At 58.2% G+C, this 19,550-nt stretch overlaps 1 protein-coding gene across 1 annotated transcript; it reads right to left on the bottom strand.

Moving 5' to 3' along the window:
• Positions 1 to 1,981: 1,981 nt before the first annotated feature.
• Positions 1,982 to 18,611, bottom strand: PPP1R9B (protein phosphatase 1 regulatory subunit 9B). Its single transcript, XM_069543149.1, has 10 exons — positions 16,389 to 18,611; positions 12,463 to 12,595; positions 11,059 to 11,179; positions 9,127 to 9,231; positions 7,971 to 8,106; positions 7,241 to 7,393; positions 7,082 to 7,135; positions 4,177 to 4,406; positions 3,750 to 3,846; positions 1,982 to 3,592 (listed from the first exon to the last, which is right to left on the bottom strand). Exons 1-10 carry the CDS (start codon positions 17,760 to 17,762, stop codon positions 3,539 to 3,541), a joined length of 2,457 nt encoding a protein of 818 aa, XP_069399250.1. The 5' UTR covers positions 17,763 to 18,611; the 3' UTR covers positions 1,982 to 3,538.
• Between the last annotated feature and the right edge of the window lie 939 nt (positions 18,612 to 19,550).

The following is a 19,550-nucleotide window of genomic DNA, read 5'->3' as shown; positions in this document are numbered from 1 at the left end:
ACCTCTATCCCTCGTTCGGGAGGGGTAGAGTTGCCTCATGGTCTGCCAGAGTCGCTGCAGTCCCAGGTCTCTGAGGAGCTATGGGAGGTGGCGTGTTGAGCCCAGACGGTCTTGGGACCATAGGTGAGGATGATAAATTTTAGGGGTTAAGATCCAAGGAGATCTATGGGAGTTTGGGTATCTCTGTCTTCAGAATCTGCTGGCAGCTGTGAGTTGCTGGCTAGATTGTGGAGGTCTGGGGAGGTCCTACTGGGGCTGTCTGGGGTCTTTAAAGAGAACATGGTTTGCAGGCATTTGGTGAGATCTGGGTGGTAGGCTGGAGTCGGGGATTGATTATATAACTCTCATAGGGAATGGGGAGATGATGGGTATGTAAAGTCAGGGCTGGGGCAGGTTCTGTGGGAGGGTGCCTATAGGTCATAAGACCCCCTGTTCCTATAGGCCATAGGACCCCCAAATGAAATCCCCCTCATCTGATTTCCCTCCCTTGCGGCAAGTGTTGGGCTGTCACAAACCTGCTCAAGCTCCTAGGAACTGGGAAGGGGGCAGGGCTGGACTGGAGTAATGCCTCACATAGGTTTGCCCATGTGGCTTGCCCTTGATGTGTCTCACAGGTGAGTCATATCTCAGGCCTGAAAAACCTTGCAAAGCTATACCCACCATCCCCAGCCACACACTATACTTAAGATTTGGGGGGCTACTTTCTGAAAGGGTTCCACCTTTTGGAACGTACAGTGTGCAAGCCCCTCACCTAATACACAGGACAGACAGGCATAGGATGCTCAACTCTGATCAGATCAGATCAACAGAAGCCTTCATCACAACTCCCATGTCTGCCTCAACACCCAGGGAGGTCCAGCCACTTCACTTCTGGGAACTTGGCTAGGTTGCCTGAGCAGGGCCTAAGTCACCTGTAAGTCAGGAGATATGACCAGTGACCTTGTGGTTTGGTGGTTTCTGATCCTGGGATTCAGCCACCTGAAACTCTCTTCCCTGAAGTGTTCCAAGGAAGATCCACTTGTAAAAGAAGATGGCTCTCATGAAAATGCATGACCACCATCTCCAGGTTGCCAGGTGATTCTCGAGTGGCAGAGCTGGACTGGTTCTATATGGCCCTGAGGTAACTAGGACTTTTGAAGGGAAGCTATCAGAAGCCAGAATTTGGCTTGACATGGAGACTTGGGTGACGAGCCATCCAGAAGGGAGTGGCCAGCACAGGAACTGACTGCAACTGGGAGTTCTGGTTGAGGTCACTCATCTCAGGTTTATCAGGGACCCACCAAGGTGATCCTGAAGGGCCCTAATTTGGGGACTTCCGTTCTTTAGGGCAGAGAGGTCTGTGAGAATCTTTTTTTGGGCCAGGCAAACTGAAGACAAGTGCCTTGTGGTTCAGTTTTTTTCACATATAGCACACAGTTTCCCAAAGCAAGGAAAGGCTGGTGTTGGGGGTGGGCCCCCTGCTCTCCTCTCTCTTTGGGACTTGTCTTTGGAACCCTGGCATCTGGACTCCCAGACCCATTGGGATTAGAACTGGTGAGTTAGCAACCAGAGCTGCGGGCAGGATAGAGGGCTAGGACTACTTCTCTCTGGCCAACCCCAGAGGGATTTTCTAAGACCCTGGGCACAAAACTGCTCTGACTATCACTTCCCATCCCCAGCTACCACCTCCACCTTTAATCTTTCCTGTACCTTCTACAGGGTGCCTAGTGGGAGAGTAGGGGCTGGGTATCTCCATTACCGTATCTAACACATCCTCTGAATTCCATTGGAGGCCTTATAAGAAAGGGTTGAAAGTGATGAGCCTAAGGAATGCTCTAGAAATCCCAGTCCAGAGGGATGGGAGCTAGGGTGGCAAATGGAGTTTGCAAGAACAAGGGTTCTCATAAAGCTCCTCAGGGTCAGAGGTAGCACTGGCAGACCGCCTGACTCAGACTGGCCTCCCTCACCCACTCCCGCGAATCAAGAAACCAGGCGGCAAAGCTCTGGGGACTGCTTTTATGGGGGTGACCTGACAGAGGGCATGATCCGTACAAAACCGGGAACAATACATACATATATATATTATATACAGAGACGCAGTCCTACAAAAGGCGGGGCTAGGGTGGCCCTCGGCCGGAGAAACCGGAAGCCCCCCCAGCAGCCCCGCCCCTGGCCCCGCCCCCTCCATCTGCTGAGGCCGAGGAGGTGAATTGCACGGGCCCAGGCACTGAGACAGCCAGCTCTTTCAGGGGGTAGGCGCACATCTCGGGGCAGGAAGAGATTGCTGAAATACTGATTGATGGCATGGCCTATTTACAAGGGACGAGAGGAAGCCAAAACGGATGGTACAGGGGTTGTTTTTTTAAAAAAGAACAAAAACCCAGGCTGAGGCAGGGGCATGAGGAAGGGGCAAAAATGAGATGGTTTCTGAAAGGGGAGGGGACCTGAGGTAGGGGTCTCACCTCCCTTGGTCCAAGCCCCGATTTGGGGTTAAAGTGGGGAAACAGAGTCGATTTCACTTAGAAAGCAGGCTGCTAGCAGCGCAGCCCTGGTCTCCAAAAAGAAGAAAAGTAGTAAAATTTTGCCCTCCAGTCAAAACACTGGAAAACTGTGGGTGTGGGTGGGGTGAGGCTGAATCTCTGTGATGTTAGTACAAGGCTTCCAGGTGTGGCCCTGCATAGGGCAGGACGGGACTTGGCTCTCCAGTAAGAAATGTTCCCCTTGCCTAAAATCAGGCCCTCTAAACTGACCTCTTCTCCTCCCTTGCATTGCCAGGCTTGGCCAGGACACCTGGACCCCAAAGAGGCCACACAATGGTTCCAGGAGGAGGTTATGGCTATTTGGCACCTGGGGGAGGGGAGGCACAAGGAGAAATTGAGGGCTGCTGCCCCAGGAGAAGGGGGAGCTGGACACCATGTCCTGGACTCTCCCCTTTTCATGAAGGATACATGAGAAATCAGTGCAGGGTCAGGCCCAGCCTCCAGGCTCTGAGCGGACTCTATCCCTCCTGGGAGGGTGGACAAGGATGGGAGGTGTGGAGACAACCCTTCCCAGCAGGAGGATAAGAATGCAACAGAACAGCACAATGGTAGGGGAGGAGGGAAGGGCCAAGACGGCAGAATCTCAAGTCAAGAGGCCCAGGGACCACCTAGGAGCTCCGCGATCAGGAGGCAGCCTCCAGGCGGTGAGATGCTGGGAGAGCCCCCAGCCCCATTCCAGTCCAGAGACAAAGGCTGGAGGCTGTGAAGTCTGGCAGTTTGGTCTGCAGGTCCTTGTGTTCATCCACCACCCAGGCCAGCCCCTGGCATTCCACGGCCTCTGTGCCCCAGCCCCATGGGCAAGGAGGCCATCCTTCCAGCCCTGGTCTGCCTGGGCCACCTTAAGGGGCCTATATGATGTGGGCCCTCTGGTCCCTGAAGCTGGGTGAGGTGGGGTGGAGGCATGGGGGAGTTGGGGCACCTGTCCCCAGGCTGATAGGGGGCGGGGTCAAGTATTGAGGACAGGGGAGGGAGGACAATGGGAGGGGATTAATTATTGTCCCGTTAAGGAATGATTCCTGTTAAGTAGAATTGGAATTCCTCAGTGTTTGCAGGTTTCCTTCCAGTTCTGAGATCTGAAAAAAAACGGGAAGAAGGCATCAGGACTAAGCACTGGCCTCAGGCCCTGCCCCGCCTGGCCCCCTGCTGGGGACATGACCCTGAGCTCCCTCCAGGATCCATAGGGTGAGTGAGCTGCTGCTCCCTCCTGCCCCTGGGGCATCCTGGGCTTACCTTGTCCAGGAGCTTGTCCATCTCCTCCTTCCTCGCCAACTCTGACTCCTCCAGAACCCTGCGCTGTGCTGTCTCCTTTTTCAGAAACTCAATCTCCCTGGGGATCAGTGGGAGACAGACAGTGGGTAAGGCTGTGTGGTCGGGCTTCCGTTCAGAGAGTCTCAGGGTCTCAGCCCTGTCCTTGGCTCCACCTGGGCAGCTCTTGCCCACTCCTTGTTCTCAGGTCTGGAGATCCCCAGCCTTCCCAAAGCCTCTGGGGCCTGGCTTGTTGGCTCTGGCACCGTCATTACGAACCCAGGCACCCCCCTCAACAGGACCCTCCAACTTCTGTGCTCCTGGCCCCCCTACTTGGCTGGGGTGGGGAGGGAAGGGCACCACGGGCCTCTCCATCCTCCTGAGGTCCAGGGCTCCCAGCCCCCACACGTACTTCTGCTGGTAGTCTTTGATGAGGCGCTTGGCCTTGCTGTATTTGCGCTCCAAGGCCTGGTACTGGGCCTGGGTCTCCCGCAGGTGCTCGTCCACAGCCTGGCACAGGCTCTGGGCCTCACCCCAATAGCCCTCCAGTTTTTCCATGCGTTCCTTGTTCTCCTCCACGCTCTGCTCCAGCTGGGCCTTCTCCACCCGCCACCGCCCCTTCTCCTGCTCCAGGCTCTGCAGCTGAGAGGAAGGAACAGCCCTGGGTTGGTGGGGACAAGTCTCTGGATGATTCCGGCAGATATAGAGCCCACTGCCCCCCAACTACTGACTCTCCTTGGCTGAGTCTGGGAACCGAAACCCAGAGAGGGAGGACCCCATCTGTCCCAGCCAGGAGCCCTGACACGTGCTACACTCCTAGAAGGCAGGCCGCCCGCGTTCATCACTGATGATCTCCGTGACCTGGGGTAAGGCCACTTTTGTCTTAAGCTGCACTCCTCCCATCAGTAAAGTGGGACTGATTCCTGCCTTGCCAAGCTCACAAAGGCTACACAGTGTGATGGTAGATGGGTGAGAACAGGGCACCACTGCCCTCTGTTCCCTCTCTGTAGCCCTGGCTTCTGCGGCTTCCTAAATAGTCCTGGCTGCTCGCCTAGCGCCCGTGCCACCCCAGTGCAGACCTCCTAGCTCCACAGCCCAGTCATAGGGCCTCTGTTCCCTCTGTACTCACTTTCTTCACCACCTCTGTGCACCGAGCCCCAAATCTCCAGCCCAACTTTTCTTCGGGTTCCTCAGAGGCACCCTGCCCCAAACTTGGCCCCACCCACACAAACTTATTCCTCCTTTTCTGACTAGCCCACCTCCAGCCAAAGGTGCCATCATCTCACTGCCACCCCAGTGCTGAGCTTCAAGCCCCTGACTGCCCCTCCAACCTTGCTGGCTGTAAACACCCCTTGCCCTCTGTGTCTCAGCCACACAGGCCTTCCTACACATCCTTGGACCTACATTCCCTCTTGCTGCAGGGCTTCGCCTCACCGTTCCCTGTGCCTGGAATGCTTCCATCTACCCTCCCACTGCCTCATCATTTCCCACTAGCTCAGCCTTCAGCTGAGCTCAGTATTTCACTTCCCCAGAAGTCTCCTGTGATTCTCTCTGACAGCACAGCCCCCCACATTCCAGCTTCATCAGGTTCCATGAGCTCTAGGAGTTCAGCAACCTGTCCTCTCCTATAAAGCCTGTGTCAACTTCTATGTACAAATGTTGGTGTGCAGACTCTAAGCCACACAGGGCATCTTTTGCCCATCACACGAATTGGATGGTGCCACACTAGAAAGAAAGTGAAAGCTGCTCAGCCGTGTCTGACTCTGCGACCCCATGGACTGTAGCCTGCCAGGCTGCTCTTGCCGGTAGCCTCAGGCAAGAATACTAGAGCGGGTAGCCATTCCCTTCTCCAGGGGATCTTCCCAACCCAGGGATTGAACCCAGGTGTCCCACACTGCAGGCAGATTCTTTTACCATCTGAGCCACCAGGGAAGCCCAAAGGTGTTTATAAATTAAAAGACCTTTGACTTGTTCCTTCCCTTCATGCTCTGCACCTACTCTAAGAACATGAATTGTCACCTCGACAATTGCCAACTCGAATCCATCCTTCCTATACACCCTCTGCCTGTGCCCCGGGTAGCCCTGCCCATACCTGCCAGGGCACCACTTGGGCCTCTAGCTGGTTCACCAGTCTCCAAGTCCTGCTCACCCTCATGCCTCCCACTTTGGGGGTAGTGACCTTCCTCCTCCTGGTCTCATATGGCCACAGGATCCAGGCTGGAGTCCTCAGTGGGGAGTCAGGATACTGCTACAGCCCATCCTGCCAATCCAGCTCTACCTCCCCATGGCCCCCGCCCTGGAATGGCTGCCATAGCCTGCAGGTCTCTTTCCAAAGCCAGCCTCCAAGCTCACGCTTGTCTCCCTGCCAGGAATGCCCTTCCTCTGCCTCAGTCACCGAAACCCTTTCTTCCCTCTGGGGCTCAGCTTCACACTCTCCTGTCTCCAGGCATGCTGGTCTAAGCCCACATATGGGAACGCACCTGTGTGTGCCTGGGCGCACAATGTGTGCAAAACCCGTGTGCCTCTGCCTCTCCCTGCCACACGGGAGTCCCATGGGGATCGGGACTCCTGATGCCCAGGCCCAGTAGGGGCCCAGCACAGACTATGCTTCAGAAGTCTGTACCTATGCCTGTAAGGGTGCTGGCACCCAGTATGCTTGTGCGGGTATCTGTACATGGCATCTCTCTGAGAATGTGCATGTTCCATGAAACGTCCTATATCTCACAGCAGACAGACACGTAAGCAGACGGACACAAAAGTCTTGCTTGTGCAGCATGATGGGTCCACTGTCCTCATGTTATGTCTGAGCAGAGTGGGTGTCTCTAGGTGTCTCAGTGGGTGGGTCTGTGGGTACCATGTACCTGGGATCTGGGCTGGTGTTTGATCTCTGGGTGGTTTGCATTTAGGCTAGGCTAAATGCTAGGCTTTTATGTAGAGGACATGTGTGGGACTGTGTGAACGTGAAGACATCCATGTTCAGCTATTAGAGGGCTGACAGCTAATAGCTCAACTTTTTATTAAGCAACTAGTATGTGTCAGACACTGTACTAAAGACCTTACATGTATTATTCTATTTTATTCTCACAATGGTCCTATTATCAAACCATTTTATGGAGAATGAGGCCCAGAGCAGGGAGTGAGTGGTGGAGAGATGGTCTAGAGCTTGAGCTCTTAACACTAGCCTCCCTTACTTCAGAGCAGCTTGTTTTCCATGCGCCTGTGGGTGGTGGACAAGGGTTGACATGTACAGCTGTGAGGGTGGAAGGCTGTCCCCCCCCACCCATGGCCTCCCCTCCCCCACTTCCCGCCGCTCTTACCTTTCTCTTCAGCTGCTGGATCTCTGCCTCAGTCACAGCATGCTTAATCTGGAGCTGTGGGGCGAGGGCACAGACACTCAGCTGCGGCTGGGGCAGGGGCGCTGCGGCACTGAATGCTGGCTTGCCCTCGCCCTCCGCCAGCCCGGGGCCCCTGCGCACCTCCTTGAACTTGTGCACCAGCTTCTCGGGCTCCATGTCCACAGGGGACAGGGCGTCTTCATGCTCTGCCAGCTCGAACACCTCGATGGCCATCTCGCCCCCTGGGAATGTGGGGCTCAGCTCCTCATCCTCGTCGGTGGCATACTCTCCCGTCTGTGAAGGGGAACAGGAGGCTGTGCTCCCTGCCCACGCCAGCCTCCCTCAGCCCTGACGACTAGGGCTGAGACCAGCGGTGGTTGGTCCACGGCAGACTGGGAGCAACCAGGCGTGTGGTTCATGACCTCCTCCCTCAGCCAGGGGCCCACACCAGGGGCATGGTTTTGACTTCAGGAGAGTCTCCTGAAGGCAGGAGTTATCCCCTAAAAGACTAAGACGCCTGAAGAAACAGCCTTTGCTTTCCCCTCCTCACGCAGCAGGTCCCCTGAGGTCTAGAGCTGTCTCCTTCCTCAGACTAGTTCCCCTCAGGGTGGCGGCTCTTAGAGGGAACTATGTTTTCTTTGTAGGACCAGGAAGGCTTTCTGAAGACAGAGGGTGTGACTCCTCCATCAGATTAGAGATTCTTTAAGGGAGGGATGTGCACTCCTTCTCAGATTAGGGGCTTCCCCAGGACAGGAGGGGCACTCTGGGGTTCTTCACAAGGCCTGGGAAAGTGGCAGAGGCAGGGGACAGCTGTAATGCTCCATCAGGCCACCAGGGGACGATGACGCTCCCAGCCAAGTGGAGTCCCTACCTCCTCGTCATCCTCGCCGTACTGGGCATATCTCTGCTCCATCATCTCCCGCTGCCATCGCTCCTGTTCCAGGGTCTGCTGAATTAGCTGGGCCACCTCACTCTGCTCACCGGGCCGCTCCCGGCCAATCATAAACCTGCAGGGGTACCAGCACTGTCTCCTTTTCCTCTGTCCTTAGCTGGAAATGCCACCATCCTCCCCGTTGGTACTCCCCTATCAATACCCACGTCCTCCCAGGGGAGGTGAAATGAGAGGGCCGAGTCCAGAGGCTGCAGAGTGTTAATAATGAATGGGGGAACAGGGGGCCCTTATTGGGTTTCTTCCCAGGAGTAGCAGAGACTCATTAGCTCTCCTGGCCAGTTCGGGGGATGGGGAGATGTTAGCCAAACTTCAGGCTAGGCTGTCAGGGACATGAGGTCAGGAGGTGCCAGTGTAGCTCTTCCCTCACCACAGGGGAGAAAATGAGGCAGGGGACTGGCAAAGCTGACCCTGGAGCTGTGGAGGGGTGTCTTATATGCTCTCCAAGTCCTTGAGCTTCAGGAAGGGGCGGGATGATGGCAACTGGAGATTAGGATGGAAAGGAAATTGTGGAACTTCCAGGCACCAGCCCCTCCTCTCCGTGGCCACCCACATCCTGTTTCTCTCTACCACCCTTTCCTGGGGGCAGTGCCCCTTTTGGAGTGGGCAGGGAGTTGTCCCTGAATGTTATGCCAGAGATGAACATAGGGAGCCTCTAACCCAACCTCTTCAGTTGGCAGACCCAAGGAGGAGAGTCCTCACAGACTATACCAGGCTAGAGGGAGGGAGGGATGAACCCCAATCTGGATGGCATCCTTCCTGCACATCTTAGGATCTTCAATGAATAGTCAGGACAGACGGGGGAAAGAAGACAACCAAGAGGCCAGTTTGGAGGCATGGTGGACAACAGGCCTGATGGCTGAGTGCTGGTGGCCAGCAGTGGTCAGGGGCAGGAGACGTGAAGGGAGATGGGGCAACGGACGAGCACACAGCAATTCCTTTCCACAGTGGAAACTTCTCTGTAAGTTGGGCCACAGAGGATCTTAACTGGGTGTGGACAGGCGGGCAAAGTGGCCAGATGAGGGCTGAGCCTCCTGTCTGCTCCCACTCCCCACGCCCCCACCCTCCTGGGCCTCACCGCACGCGGCCCTTGGTATTCCGGAGCACGGAGGCTGCAAAGCTCTGGGTCACTCCCACCAGACTCGTTCCATCCACCTCCACCAGAAGATCGTTCACCTGGATCCTGGGGACGGGCGAGAGGGAGGTGGGTGACATTGGTTAGGGGATCCCGAGGGGAACTGTGGAGCTGGGGTAGACACGGCCCACTTCCCATCAGAAACTCAAGCTCAGTCCCCACAGGAACCCGGTACTTAGTCTACCTGCATAAGAGGCATGAGGCTGGAGGATCAGGTATCAGCCAGGCCCGTGGGCAGTGAGACCCAGGCAGACACACTTCCCAAGACAATCACACACTAGTCCCTTCCTCCATCACTCGACAAGACCAGCGTGACATCCACAGAGTTCATCATGGCCACGCACACCAGCTAGGGCCTCTAGCACACACGTGACATGCAGCCAGCCCTCTTACACACCCATTCTGCACAGACCTGAGCCCACAGATTTCTTTCAATTGCCCGAGACCTGTGTTCACTACAGTCCCACAGGGTTAGTCCCCCCACCACACGTGCACAGCCCCCAGTACACTCCAGCTATGGCACTGAAAGCCCTGTTTCCCTACTCCCACAAGGAGAGATGGGAGTGGCCCAGCCTGACCGCAAGGGGGATGAAAAGCATGGGCGGGACACTTGGCCACCTCCATCCTCCACTCCCATCTCCCCTCAGAGTGCCAGGCCTCCTCGCAGGGCTCCCACACAGAAGAGGAGGAAATGATTTGCTGTAAACAGTTTGCCCCCACCACCCACCCCACATGGGGACACCCTCACACGCACACACACTCCTCAACTGGCCAACAGGCAACCATGGGAAAGGCTCTAGGAAGTTCAAATGCGGGAGTAAGTAAAAGAGCAGGGGTGGTCACCTTCCCTTCTCTGCTCACTCCCACCCCTGCCCGCCATGCCATCCGGGCTGCAGCAGACAGAAGCTTCCTGAATGAGGCAACTCCACCTCTAGCAGCATGACCCCAGTCCTCACAGGAATAAACAGTCACCTCTGCCACATGGAGGGGTCTGGGCTTAGAGGTAGCACAAGGCACCCTGATACTAACCTTTAACTTACAGCCTGGGGGTGCCCTACAGCTGTTCCCACTCCCCCTCAGCAGTTCACACACAGTGGGGAGGCTCCAAAGGGCTCACTGGGCTGCCCAGAACTCCAGGGGTTCTTTCCTGAGCCCTCTGACCCACAGAACTCACACCTTCCAGCCTCAGGGGCCAAACATAAGCATGTAGGCAAGGAGCAGCCTCCTCCCCGGCCCACCCCCACGGGCTCTTCTAACCTCATAAGACACCTGAATCCCGTGGTATCTAGCTCCAGCCACACCTGCCTGCTTTCAATGCCCTGCCTGGGACACTGCACACCCCACTCCTGCTCATGCTTTAGGTCTCAACTCCAATGTCACTTCCTCCAGGAAGACCTCCCTGAAACCCCAAGAGGTCAAGCCCTCCTGACTGAGGTTTTAGTGCCACCCTGTACTTTTGTCCATTTCACCATTTCCTGCGTGCCCTCTTGAATGCCCATCTGCCTTACTACACTACGTGCTTCTTCAGGGCAAGGCCCTCATCACTGATTCCCAGGGCCTGGCACCAGCCCTGCAACAGTGTCACAGGCTCAGTATTTCCTAAATGAAAAAGACAGCTCAATGTGTACTCTACTAGGCACAGAGCCTCCGCACCCACGCTCTCCTCACCATGGCCCGAAACACAACACCTACACAGCATGCGAGTGCCACGGAGCCAAGGGCCCCGTCTGTGCTGCTCACCGCTCCCTGGGGAGTGGGCCAGCAACAGGCACAGTGGTCTCCGCAAACATCTGAGCCCCACACAGGCACTGGCCCATGACCTGCCCAGTGACCTGCCCCACAGACGGTGGCTGATAAAGGAAGGGGAGGCGGTACCTGCCGTCCCGATGGGCTGCGCCGCCCTCAGTCACGGTCTTGACGAAGATGCCCAGCTTCTCAAGGCCCATGTCCGCCCCGGCCCCCATGCCAATGATGCTGATGCCCAGGCCCTCGGAGTCTGTGAAACAGAGGGTGATGAGAAGCCAGTAGGGGGGGCAGGATGGGTTGAGGATTTGCAGGGGAGAGAGTGAGAGGCCCATCCCCAGCCCTCACAGTGGGGCACAGCCTCACCTCAAGAAGCAGTCTCCATGCTGAGGGGATGTCCCACATGTGGTTCTGTCACTCTCTCTTTGCCAAGCCAACTAGGATGCTCTTGGGTCACTGTCTGCCCTCTGCCCCAGCCAAAGAACTGATGGGCAGCAGGGCGTGCTGAGGGGGCACTGTGTGTATGCAGATGAGGTGTGTAGTGGCCATGCGGACCGGTGGGGGAGCCACGAGGGGGCTGATCGCCCCCCTCCCTAAGCAGTGTTATCCCTGCTCACAGCCTCAGTGACTCAAGACCTCCTGCTTTTCTCTCCCGCAAGACCCACTCCTCTCTCCACAGCTGCACCCCTCTGTCTCATGGGCCTCTGACATCTGAACGAGATCTTCCCCCACAAATAGGCTTTTCCAGCCTGCCCCCGCTTCACAGGGCCTGGGAGTCACCTGGATTCCTCCCTCCCGCTGCAGCCTCTGTGGAAGCCAAGTAACCCCCGAATCCCGTCAATCCCACCTTCCAAGAATCTCTCAAATCCAACCCCCTTCCCACACGGCAATCACCGTGTCCACACTAGAGGGGCCCCTCTCCAACCATGTACAACCCTTTGCCCCACAGCACAGCTTGGTATAGTCTCTCTAGAATACCTTTCTCACACCTTGCAAGGTTGCCAGTCCATGTTAGAAAAGTGGTTGACATGGTCTTGTATGCACAGCCTTCTCCCCCACCCTCCGAATCTACCAGGTCTCTCTCCTCTTTTCTGCAGACTCCCCTCATCTCCTCTTCAGAGTTCAACTCAAGCGTCTCTTTCCTTGGGGATCCCCCCAGGTCTGGTCAGGTCTCCTGTTAAATGCTTTGACAGTGGCCCCTCCTTCCTTTCCCGGCCCCCTCACTGTGCAAAGGATGCACTTAGATGTGAGCGTTCCAGCCATGCCTGCCCTCTCCCCGCTCCATCTCTCTCCCACTGTGGCTTGGCCCGCAGAGCCCAGGATCCAGCCCACAGTGCTCGTGAGGGGCCTGGCAACTGCAGCAGCAGAGTGCAGCGGGACAGCGTGGTGGTGGGGGTTTGGAATGGGCTGAGTCTGTGTGGCTGGGGGTTGCTGACAGAGGCCCAGTTAGAGGAAGCAGAACATCTCAGTGGAAGCCCTGAGGGTCCCCCCAGGGCGGAAGTTGGCACGAGGCAGAGGCCCAGTGGCCCAGCTCACCCTTCTCCAGTTCCACAGGGAACAGCTCCAACCTCTCCACCCGCTTCTCCAGCTCGTACTCAGCAGAGGCTGCCATGGGATCCACGTCCTCGTTGCGACGATCGTAGTCCTCGTTGGAGTAGGTGCTGAACACCTGGGGAACAGGCTGCTTGTCAGAGGCGCCAATAGGAGGGCAAGGGCTAACCCAGTGAGAGGAGGCTGGAGGGGCAGGCTGCACCAACCACTGCGCTCCCCTCCTGCCAGAGGCCTCCCCAACCCCCAGACAGGTTGAGGTGAGGCCTTCCCCAGCCCGCGCTGCTCCCAGCTCAGAGTGGGGCCCTTCCAGTTCCGAGTTAGGGGGCAAGGCAGAAAGGGACCTAGCCTTGCCACATCCCCACCATGACTCTCTCCTGCAGCCCTGACCACACAAGCATGGCCAGTTAGAGGAGGAAAGGAAGGTCAACGCTGGAGAAACTGTCCTACTCATGAACCCAGGCTCCCAGGCCAGAGAGAGGCCAACAGACAGTCCCCATCCCAGACAAAGACGAGGGTGGACACAGATAGCAGGAGAGAGGAAGAACACGCTGAGCAGCAGAGGGGAAGAGGAGGAGGGATAAGGAGTGGAAGAGATGCGGGAGGATGCCAGATGGGGAGGGGGGAGCGGGTGTGAGACACGGGGTGGGGGGGAGGAGAGAGAAGGGCAGAAAGAGGAAGCGGAGCACCAGGACCCAGCTCGCCTGGACCTGAAGCGGCCAGGGTGGAGGAGAGAGGCAGAAGGACCACCGGTACCCGCACGGAGAATGGGTAGGCCCTCCTCTTGAGGGGCCCCTATGGCCTTGCCCACGTGGCCAGACCTCAATCTCCCTTCTGAACTGCAGCTCTCTGAGGTACTCCCCTTATCCCCAGGGCATTAGGAGGCCCCAGGCCCAACACCTTGCAGAAAGCAAGGAGAGCAGGCAAGTGGCAGCCTCTGACACTGTCCACAGTGAACCTGGCCTCACTGTCCTCTGTACTCCTCTGGTGGCTCAGCAGAGAGGGGAATCCCCAGCCTGACCCTCCTCCAAAGAACCGAGAAGGTAGGACAAGGGCCTTGCAGGAGTGCCTAAGTTTGGGTCCAGGCGGGGTGCTCCTGGTGGGAGGTTAATGAGCACCATTTGGGGTACCATGACATGTTCCCACTTCACTGCCTGCAGCGACAGGTTGGCACCACTTGGAGCCAAGCGGGGGCGATGAAGGGTAGCAGCAGCTCTATCAGATGGCTGGGCCTGAGGCCTGAGCAGCTGGAGTGGGACACTGTCTCCCCCGAGGCCCCTGCCAGGGTCCCTCTCCTCCAGAAGCAGGCGCTACGGGCACCCAGGCCAGCAGCTCTTGTGTCCCAGCCTTGGTTTAGTGTCACCCCCCCAAGCACCATGGCTCCCACCAGGGGGCTCTAGCTGGGAGGGGCCTACATGGTCACTTAACTCACTGCCCTCAACTTTACAGCATCAGAGAAAGAGCGCAAACCCTTAGCGTTCTTTGTCGATGGTGCAGCAGTCAGACTGCCCTCTCGACATCTGGCCAGTAGCCCCAAGCTCCTGGGAGAAATGGGCCACCTAGTCCATATACAATGCACGATGCTAGACCCACTGTCCAAGGTCACGGGAGCCAGCCCATAGCAGGGTGGGATGAGACTGGTGGGTAGGTCACTGGACTTTGTCCCCACTGCACACAGGTCCCAAGCCCCAGGACGGGGCTGCCATGCGCCTAGATCTCGCAAACTGGCTTTGGCCCACTTCTGCATGCCAGTCCCTTGACCCTCACCCTCTATCCCAGCAGAGAGGGTCTCTTCATCCCTCAGTCTATGTGGCAGCCTGGGTCAACCAAACTCCTCCCCACCACGAGTAAGCACATGCAATTACACAAACACAGACACACACTGTGACCTCCAAAACACCCTCACAGCCTGTCCTAGGCTTTGTCCTCCCTTCTTTTCTCAGATTATTAAATCCTGCCCCCTGCAGGAAACTCAGGCGGGAGGGTCAGAGGCCTCAGACCACCATTCACACTGCCCACCTCCATGTGTCCAGCCTATCCGAGGGCCCTGGGTCCAGTCCCCCTCTCCAGATAACTATCTAGAATTGAGGTTTCTATCCTCAGCGGAAGCCTCTGTATTGTGGGCAACAATTGGGTCATCCGAGGGGCACAAGACCTTGGACTTAGTATTAGTGCAGGGGTGGGGGCAGAGAGAGGGAAAAACTGGGTGGGGAGGAAGACATCCCCAGCAAGGTCAAAAGTCAGACACACAAAGCAGCACCACACACCACAGGCGAGCAACTGTCACCAGGGAGTCAGGGAGCACTGCTCCAAATCATGTGCTATTTTTTACCCAAAAATCAGGGTAAGGTGTCAAATATAGACAGTCAGAGGCTCAGGACTAAAAGACCAAACTCTACCTCTGAGGGGATCAGGCAGTTCAGAGAACTGCTGTGGCAGGGCCGTGGGGTGTCCTGACCCCCTCAGTGGTCCCCACTTGCATCCTCAGTGTCCCAAGAAACACCCCATATCCTTCAGTTCTCTGCCTCCAGGATCCCAGCACTTCAGAAAAGGAGAGGAGAGGCAAAAAGGCTTGTGAGGTCACAGCCTGGGGGAAGGGGCTGGCCTGAGTGGCGAGCTGTACTTCCCAGGCCCCCTGGGGTGGGAGGTGGAAGAGGAACAGAGGTTAAGATGCTGGGGCAGGTGGGAGGAAATGGGCAGCTTCAGTGTCCAGGAGTTATGGAAATTTCAATCAAACAGAGGGGGGGTTTGACTGGGGAGGGGTAAAGGCTGAACTTTCCTTGGCCTTGACACCCCCATACAGCAGACTTGGACTTGGGCACAGCTGAGCTAGGGGTGGTGAGAAAAAGTCTTTAAGCTGAATGTGCCAGCCAAGAATAGAGGGTAGAGCACTGCAGGCGGATGCTTTACCATCTGAGCCACCAGGGAAGCCTCAGGAAACTGGGGGCTGGGGTTCTTAATTCTCCCAGGGATCTCTCCCAGCACTCTCCTGAGGATCTGAGGGCACTGGCACAACCCACAAACCAATCACCAACAGTGTATGTGCCCCCCAAAAGGGAGGATCTTCTGTCCTTTCAGGGTACCCAGAGAATGAGGCAAGAGCGCTTGGTGCCTGCCAACACCAAGAGCAAAAGTAGGAGGCTGCTGCCAGGCACCTGGGAGTTTCCCAGCCCCACCCCCTCCTCCTCCATACCCTGCTGAAGGCCTAGGCTCCTCAAAACCCACAGAAAGTGCCTGCCTATGTAACCTTGTACCCCCACCTCGGGAGCTGGCCCAGCACAGACCCCAGGGAACTGGGCCCCCAGTCACATGGTCCCAGCTCAGCTCAACCTCAGAGACTTGCTTCCCTCTTTCACTTCTGCAAAGTTGGGGTGAGGGCTACAGCCAGTTTGAAGGAGGGGCTGCACCTTCGTTTTGGGAAGTTTCTGGCTCCTCCACCCCCGTGTGCAGCTCTGGTGCAGGAGGAAAGCAGGGGTGTTTCTAAGCTCCTCATGCCCCTCCGATCCAGAGAAGAGTAAGGACCAAAGCGGGGGTGCTCTTCTGAGGTCACAGGTACACACACACACACACCTTCCCACCACTTAAGCCCAGGCCTCTGGCAGTCTCCGGAGGGAGAATGTCTGGAAAAGGAAGGGAAAGCAGGTGTCCCAGGACCGGCGCATGGCAGGGTGGGGCAGCAGGCAGAGGAACCCGAGGGCAGGTCAGGGCAGGCCACCTCATCTCAGGCCTAAATACTCTCCCCCGCTGACAAACAGCTGGAAGTCCCCCACGCCCCCCTCAGGGAGGTAACTTCTGGGAAGGGGGCTGGGTGACAGGGCTGACTCAGCCTGCCAAAGCCGGCTGGCTGGCGAGGCGGGGGCGACTGCGCGCACGTGGCAGGGGCGGCGCGGGGGCGGGGAGGGGGGCTCACTCACTTGGATGGGCGCTGTGCTGAAATGGATCTTTCGGCTCGGGGCCGGGTCCTCTTCTTCCGAGAGCCCTGGGATCTCCACGCACCCCGACTCGGGCTCGTAGGGGGGCTCCCCCTCCTCCTCCTCCTCTTCGTCGTCCTCCTCCAGGGCACTGCCCCCAGAGTCCTCCCCCAGCCCACTGTAGGCGCTCACGTCCACCAAGTCCGCCTCCGAGAAGTCCTCCTTTTTGGACTCGTCTATGTCCTCGGGGGCCACGTCCGGGGGCCGGCCATTGCCCACCCCCTTTTCAGGCACCGCCACGGTCGCCGCCTCCTCCTCGGGAGCCGCCTGAGCCTTCTGCTCCTCAGGCGCCGGGCTAGCGGTGGTTGCCAAGGCGCTGCCATTCTCCAGGGCCGCGTGGACTGTCACCTCCGCCTGGATCACCTCTGTGGGCGCTGCCTCGGCCTCCGACTCCCCGCTCTCCTCCACCTCCACCGGCTTAATCTTGCGCACCTCCCGGGGCTTGGGGGGCGGCCGGGCGGGGGCCACTCGGTGCTGCGGGGGCTGCTGCCCTCCGGGGCCGCGCTCCTTCTCGGCTGGGGCATCCCCCGACGGGGCGGGCGGCGGCGGGGGCGGCTGAAACACCCGGGACCGCTTACTGACCAGCTTCGAGTTGACCTGGGGAATCCCGGCGGCCGCGGCCCTGGGCAGCCCGGGCCCGCGGTGGAGGCCGGTCCTCGAGTCGGCCTTCTCAAAGACAGCGCTTAGCTGGCTGACCGTCGGAGACACGGCGTCGGCGTCCAGCTTGTCCAGCGCCTCGGTACTGCCGTTGAAGCGCACCACGACGTCCAGCTTCCGGTCCTGCAGGCCAGCGCGCTCCTGCCTCAGCAGCCGCCGCGCCGCGGCCTCCTTGTCGCCGCCCGCGGCCGCGGGGACGCTCCGTTCGAACAGCTTCCGCGTCTCCTGCAACCGGGACGGCGGGTGTGGCGGCGGCGCGGGCTGCGCGGAGGGCGCGGGCTTGGAGTCGAAGCGGCTCACGCGCTCCGATACGCTGGTGCCCAGCTTCAACAGGGCGCTATGGTCCACGTTCTCGTTCAGGCTGCTGGCCCGCGGCAACGACAAGCGCACGCCGCGCTCGGGCGCCCGCAGGGCCTCGGTGGGGCCCGCGCCGCCGCTCGCATCACCCGGCGCGCCCGCCGTCGTGCCCATCTGCAGGAACATACTTTTGATGCGATGGACGTTGGAGCCATATTTCTTGTGGTGGGCTGCCTTGGGTGCCTCGTCGGGCCCGGGCGCGTCGGGAGGTTTCAGAGCCTGGATGCCCGCCTCGTAGGCGCTGCGGTGCGGGGAGGCGCTCCGGAGGGGACCCCCAGGCCCCCGTGGCTCCGTCTTCATCATAGTGGGGGGAGCTGGGTTCACATCCCAACGCTTCCCGCTCCCCCCTTCCAACAGGCGGCGGGCCAAGTCGGGACCACCGCCCCCTCCCCCAGAGAAAAGGAACCCCGAAAGGCCTTTTTAAAGCCTCCCCCCAAAACCAAGCTACCCAAAACAGTTAACCTCGCTTTAAAAAAAAAAAGGAAAAAAGAATCTCCGAGCGCCCTGTGCGGATCGCCTCCCCCAACCAAGCTGCCAAAGACAGCCCGCCCTTCTACCAAAGCCCGAGCGGCCTGGTATGGTGGCCCCCACCCAAATTAGAAAAGCGGCGCTCGGAGCCGGTGGGACCGCTTGCCCTGCAGCAGCGGAGGCGCCCGCTCACATCGTCCGAGGCGGTGTCAGCGGGGCTGGTAGCCCCGGCACCCCCTACCCCGGTCGGGGGCCTTGGCTCTCCAGGGGCCCGGCACCCGGGCGCCCATAGCTGCTCGGCCGGCCCGGGCCGCTCCGCCGCCGCCGCCGCCGCGCCACCCTCCCTCCCTCCCTCCCCCCCGCGCCCCGAGCCTCGGTCTTTCTCTGGCTCTGCCCGAGCGGCGGCTGCCGGAGACCAAGCGGCTGCCCTTCTCGCCGCCGCCGCTGGGGGACTGGCATCTCTGGGTCCTAAAGGGATCGAATTTCCGGGACCGGAGCCTGTGAGCCCTCCCCTTCCCCTCCACCCCAATGCATACTCCTCCCCTACCGGCCCTCGCCATAGCCTTCCGCTGACCCCAGTGGTTGGCCAGTCTTCTTCAACCCTTCCATCCCAACCTCTGACTGTAGCTTCTCACAACATATATAACCTCACCCCCCCATTAAATATTAAGTAAGTGTGTTAGTCCCTCAGTCGTGTCGACTCTGCGACCCTATGGACTGTAGCCCACCAGGCTCCTCTATCCATGGAATTGTCCAGGCAAGGATACTAGAGTGGTTTGCCATTTCCTCCTCCGGGGAATCTTCCTGACCCAGGGATTGAACCCCGGGCTCCTGCATTGCAGGGAGATTCTTTGCCGCCTGAGCTACCAGGGAAGCCCTTCACTAAATATTGGGGGAAGGCAGTCCAACCACTCAGTAGCCTCAGTGTGGGCCTCTACTCTTGAGTGTGGAGGGGGAATAATGGGGGAGGGACAAAGGATCATTTTCAAGATTCTCAGAGCTGCCTAGTTTGAACTTTTTTAAAATTCAGATTTCTGGATCCTCCCCCAGACTTTGTGAAGCAGAATCTCAGAGGCTGGCCTTGGAATCTGCATTTTAACAATAGGGAACCTTTGTACTTTTTAAGGTGTGAAACTTTGGCCCGATGTTTCTGGTCTCATGGTGGAGGAGAAAGGGAAAGAAAGGAATGGTCCTCATCACCCATGTGGCCGCCTGAAGCTGGCTTTTGCCCTCTGGAATTCTGAAGAGGGTATGCTATCAACTGCCTGCATTGGGCCCAGGTTGGAAATGAGGGGTGGAATCCCTGTCTTCAGGGCCTTACTAGGGCATTCCTGCCTCTCAAACAGGAAGAAGGAGTTTTGGAGGAGGAATTCTGGAGGCCTGGGGCCCGGGTTTCACCAGTGAGAGCTCTAGCTTTTATCTCTCATCTAAAGGATTCTGGCCACTGTGTGAAAGTGTGACTGCAGGGAGGGAGGGGAAGGGTGGCAGTGACATCTACGTCCGCTGTCCTGGCAGCTGTTTTGATACTCTCCTCAACCCCCCATGCATAACAAGGGGCCTGAGACTGCCCTGTACCCTTGCTCAGGGCCTGGGAGTGAAGGTCCACCCCCTTGGCCATGATAG

This window comes from Ovis canadensis, chromosome 11 (assembly GCF_042477335.2).
Source record: "Ovis canadensis isolate MfBH-ARS-UI-01 breed Bighorn chromosome 11, ARS-UI_OviCan_v2, whole genome shotgun sequence".
In the NCBI taxonomy this organism is placed as follows: domain Eukaryota; kingdom Metazoa; phylum Chordata; class Mammalia; order Artiodactyla; family Bovidae; genus Ovis; species Ovis canadensis.
The sequence above is the reverse complement of the archived record's forward strand: the minus strand, read 5'-3'. Positions and strand labels throughout refer to the sequence as shown.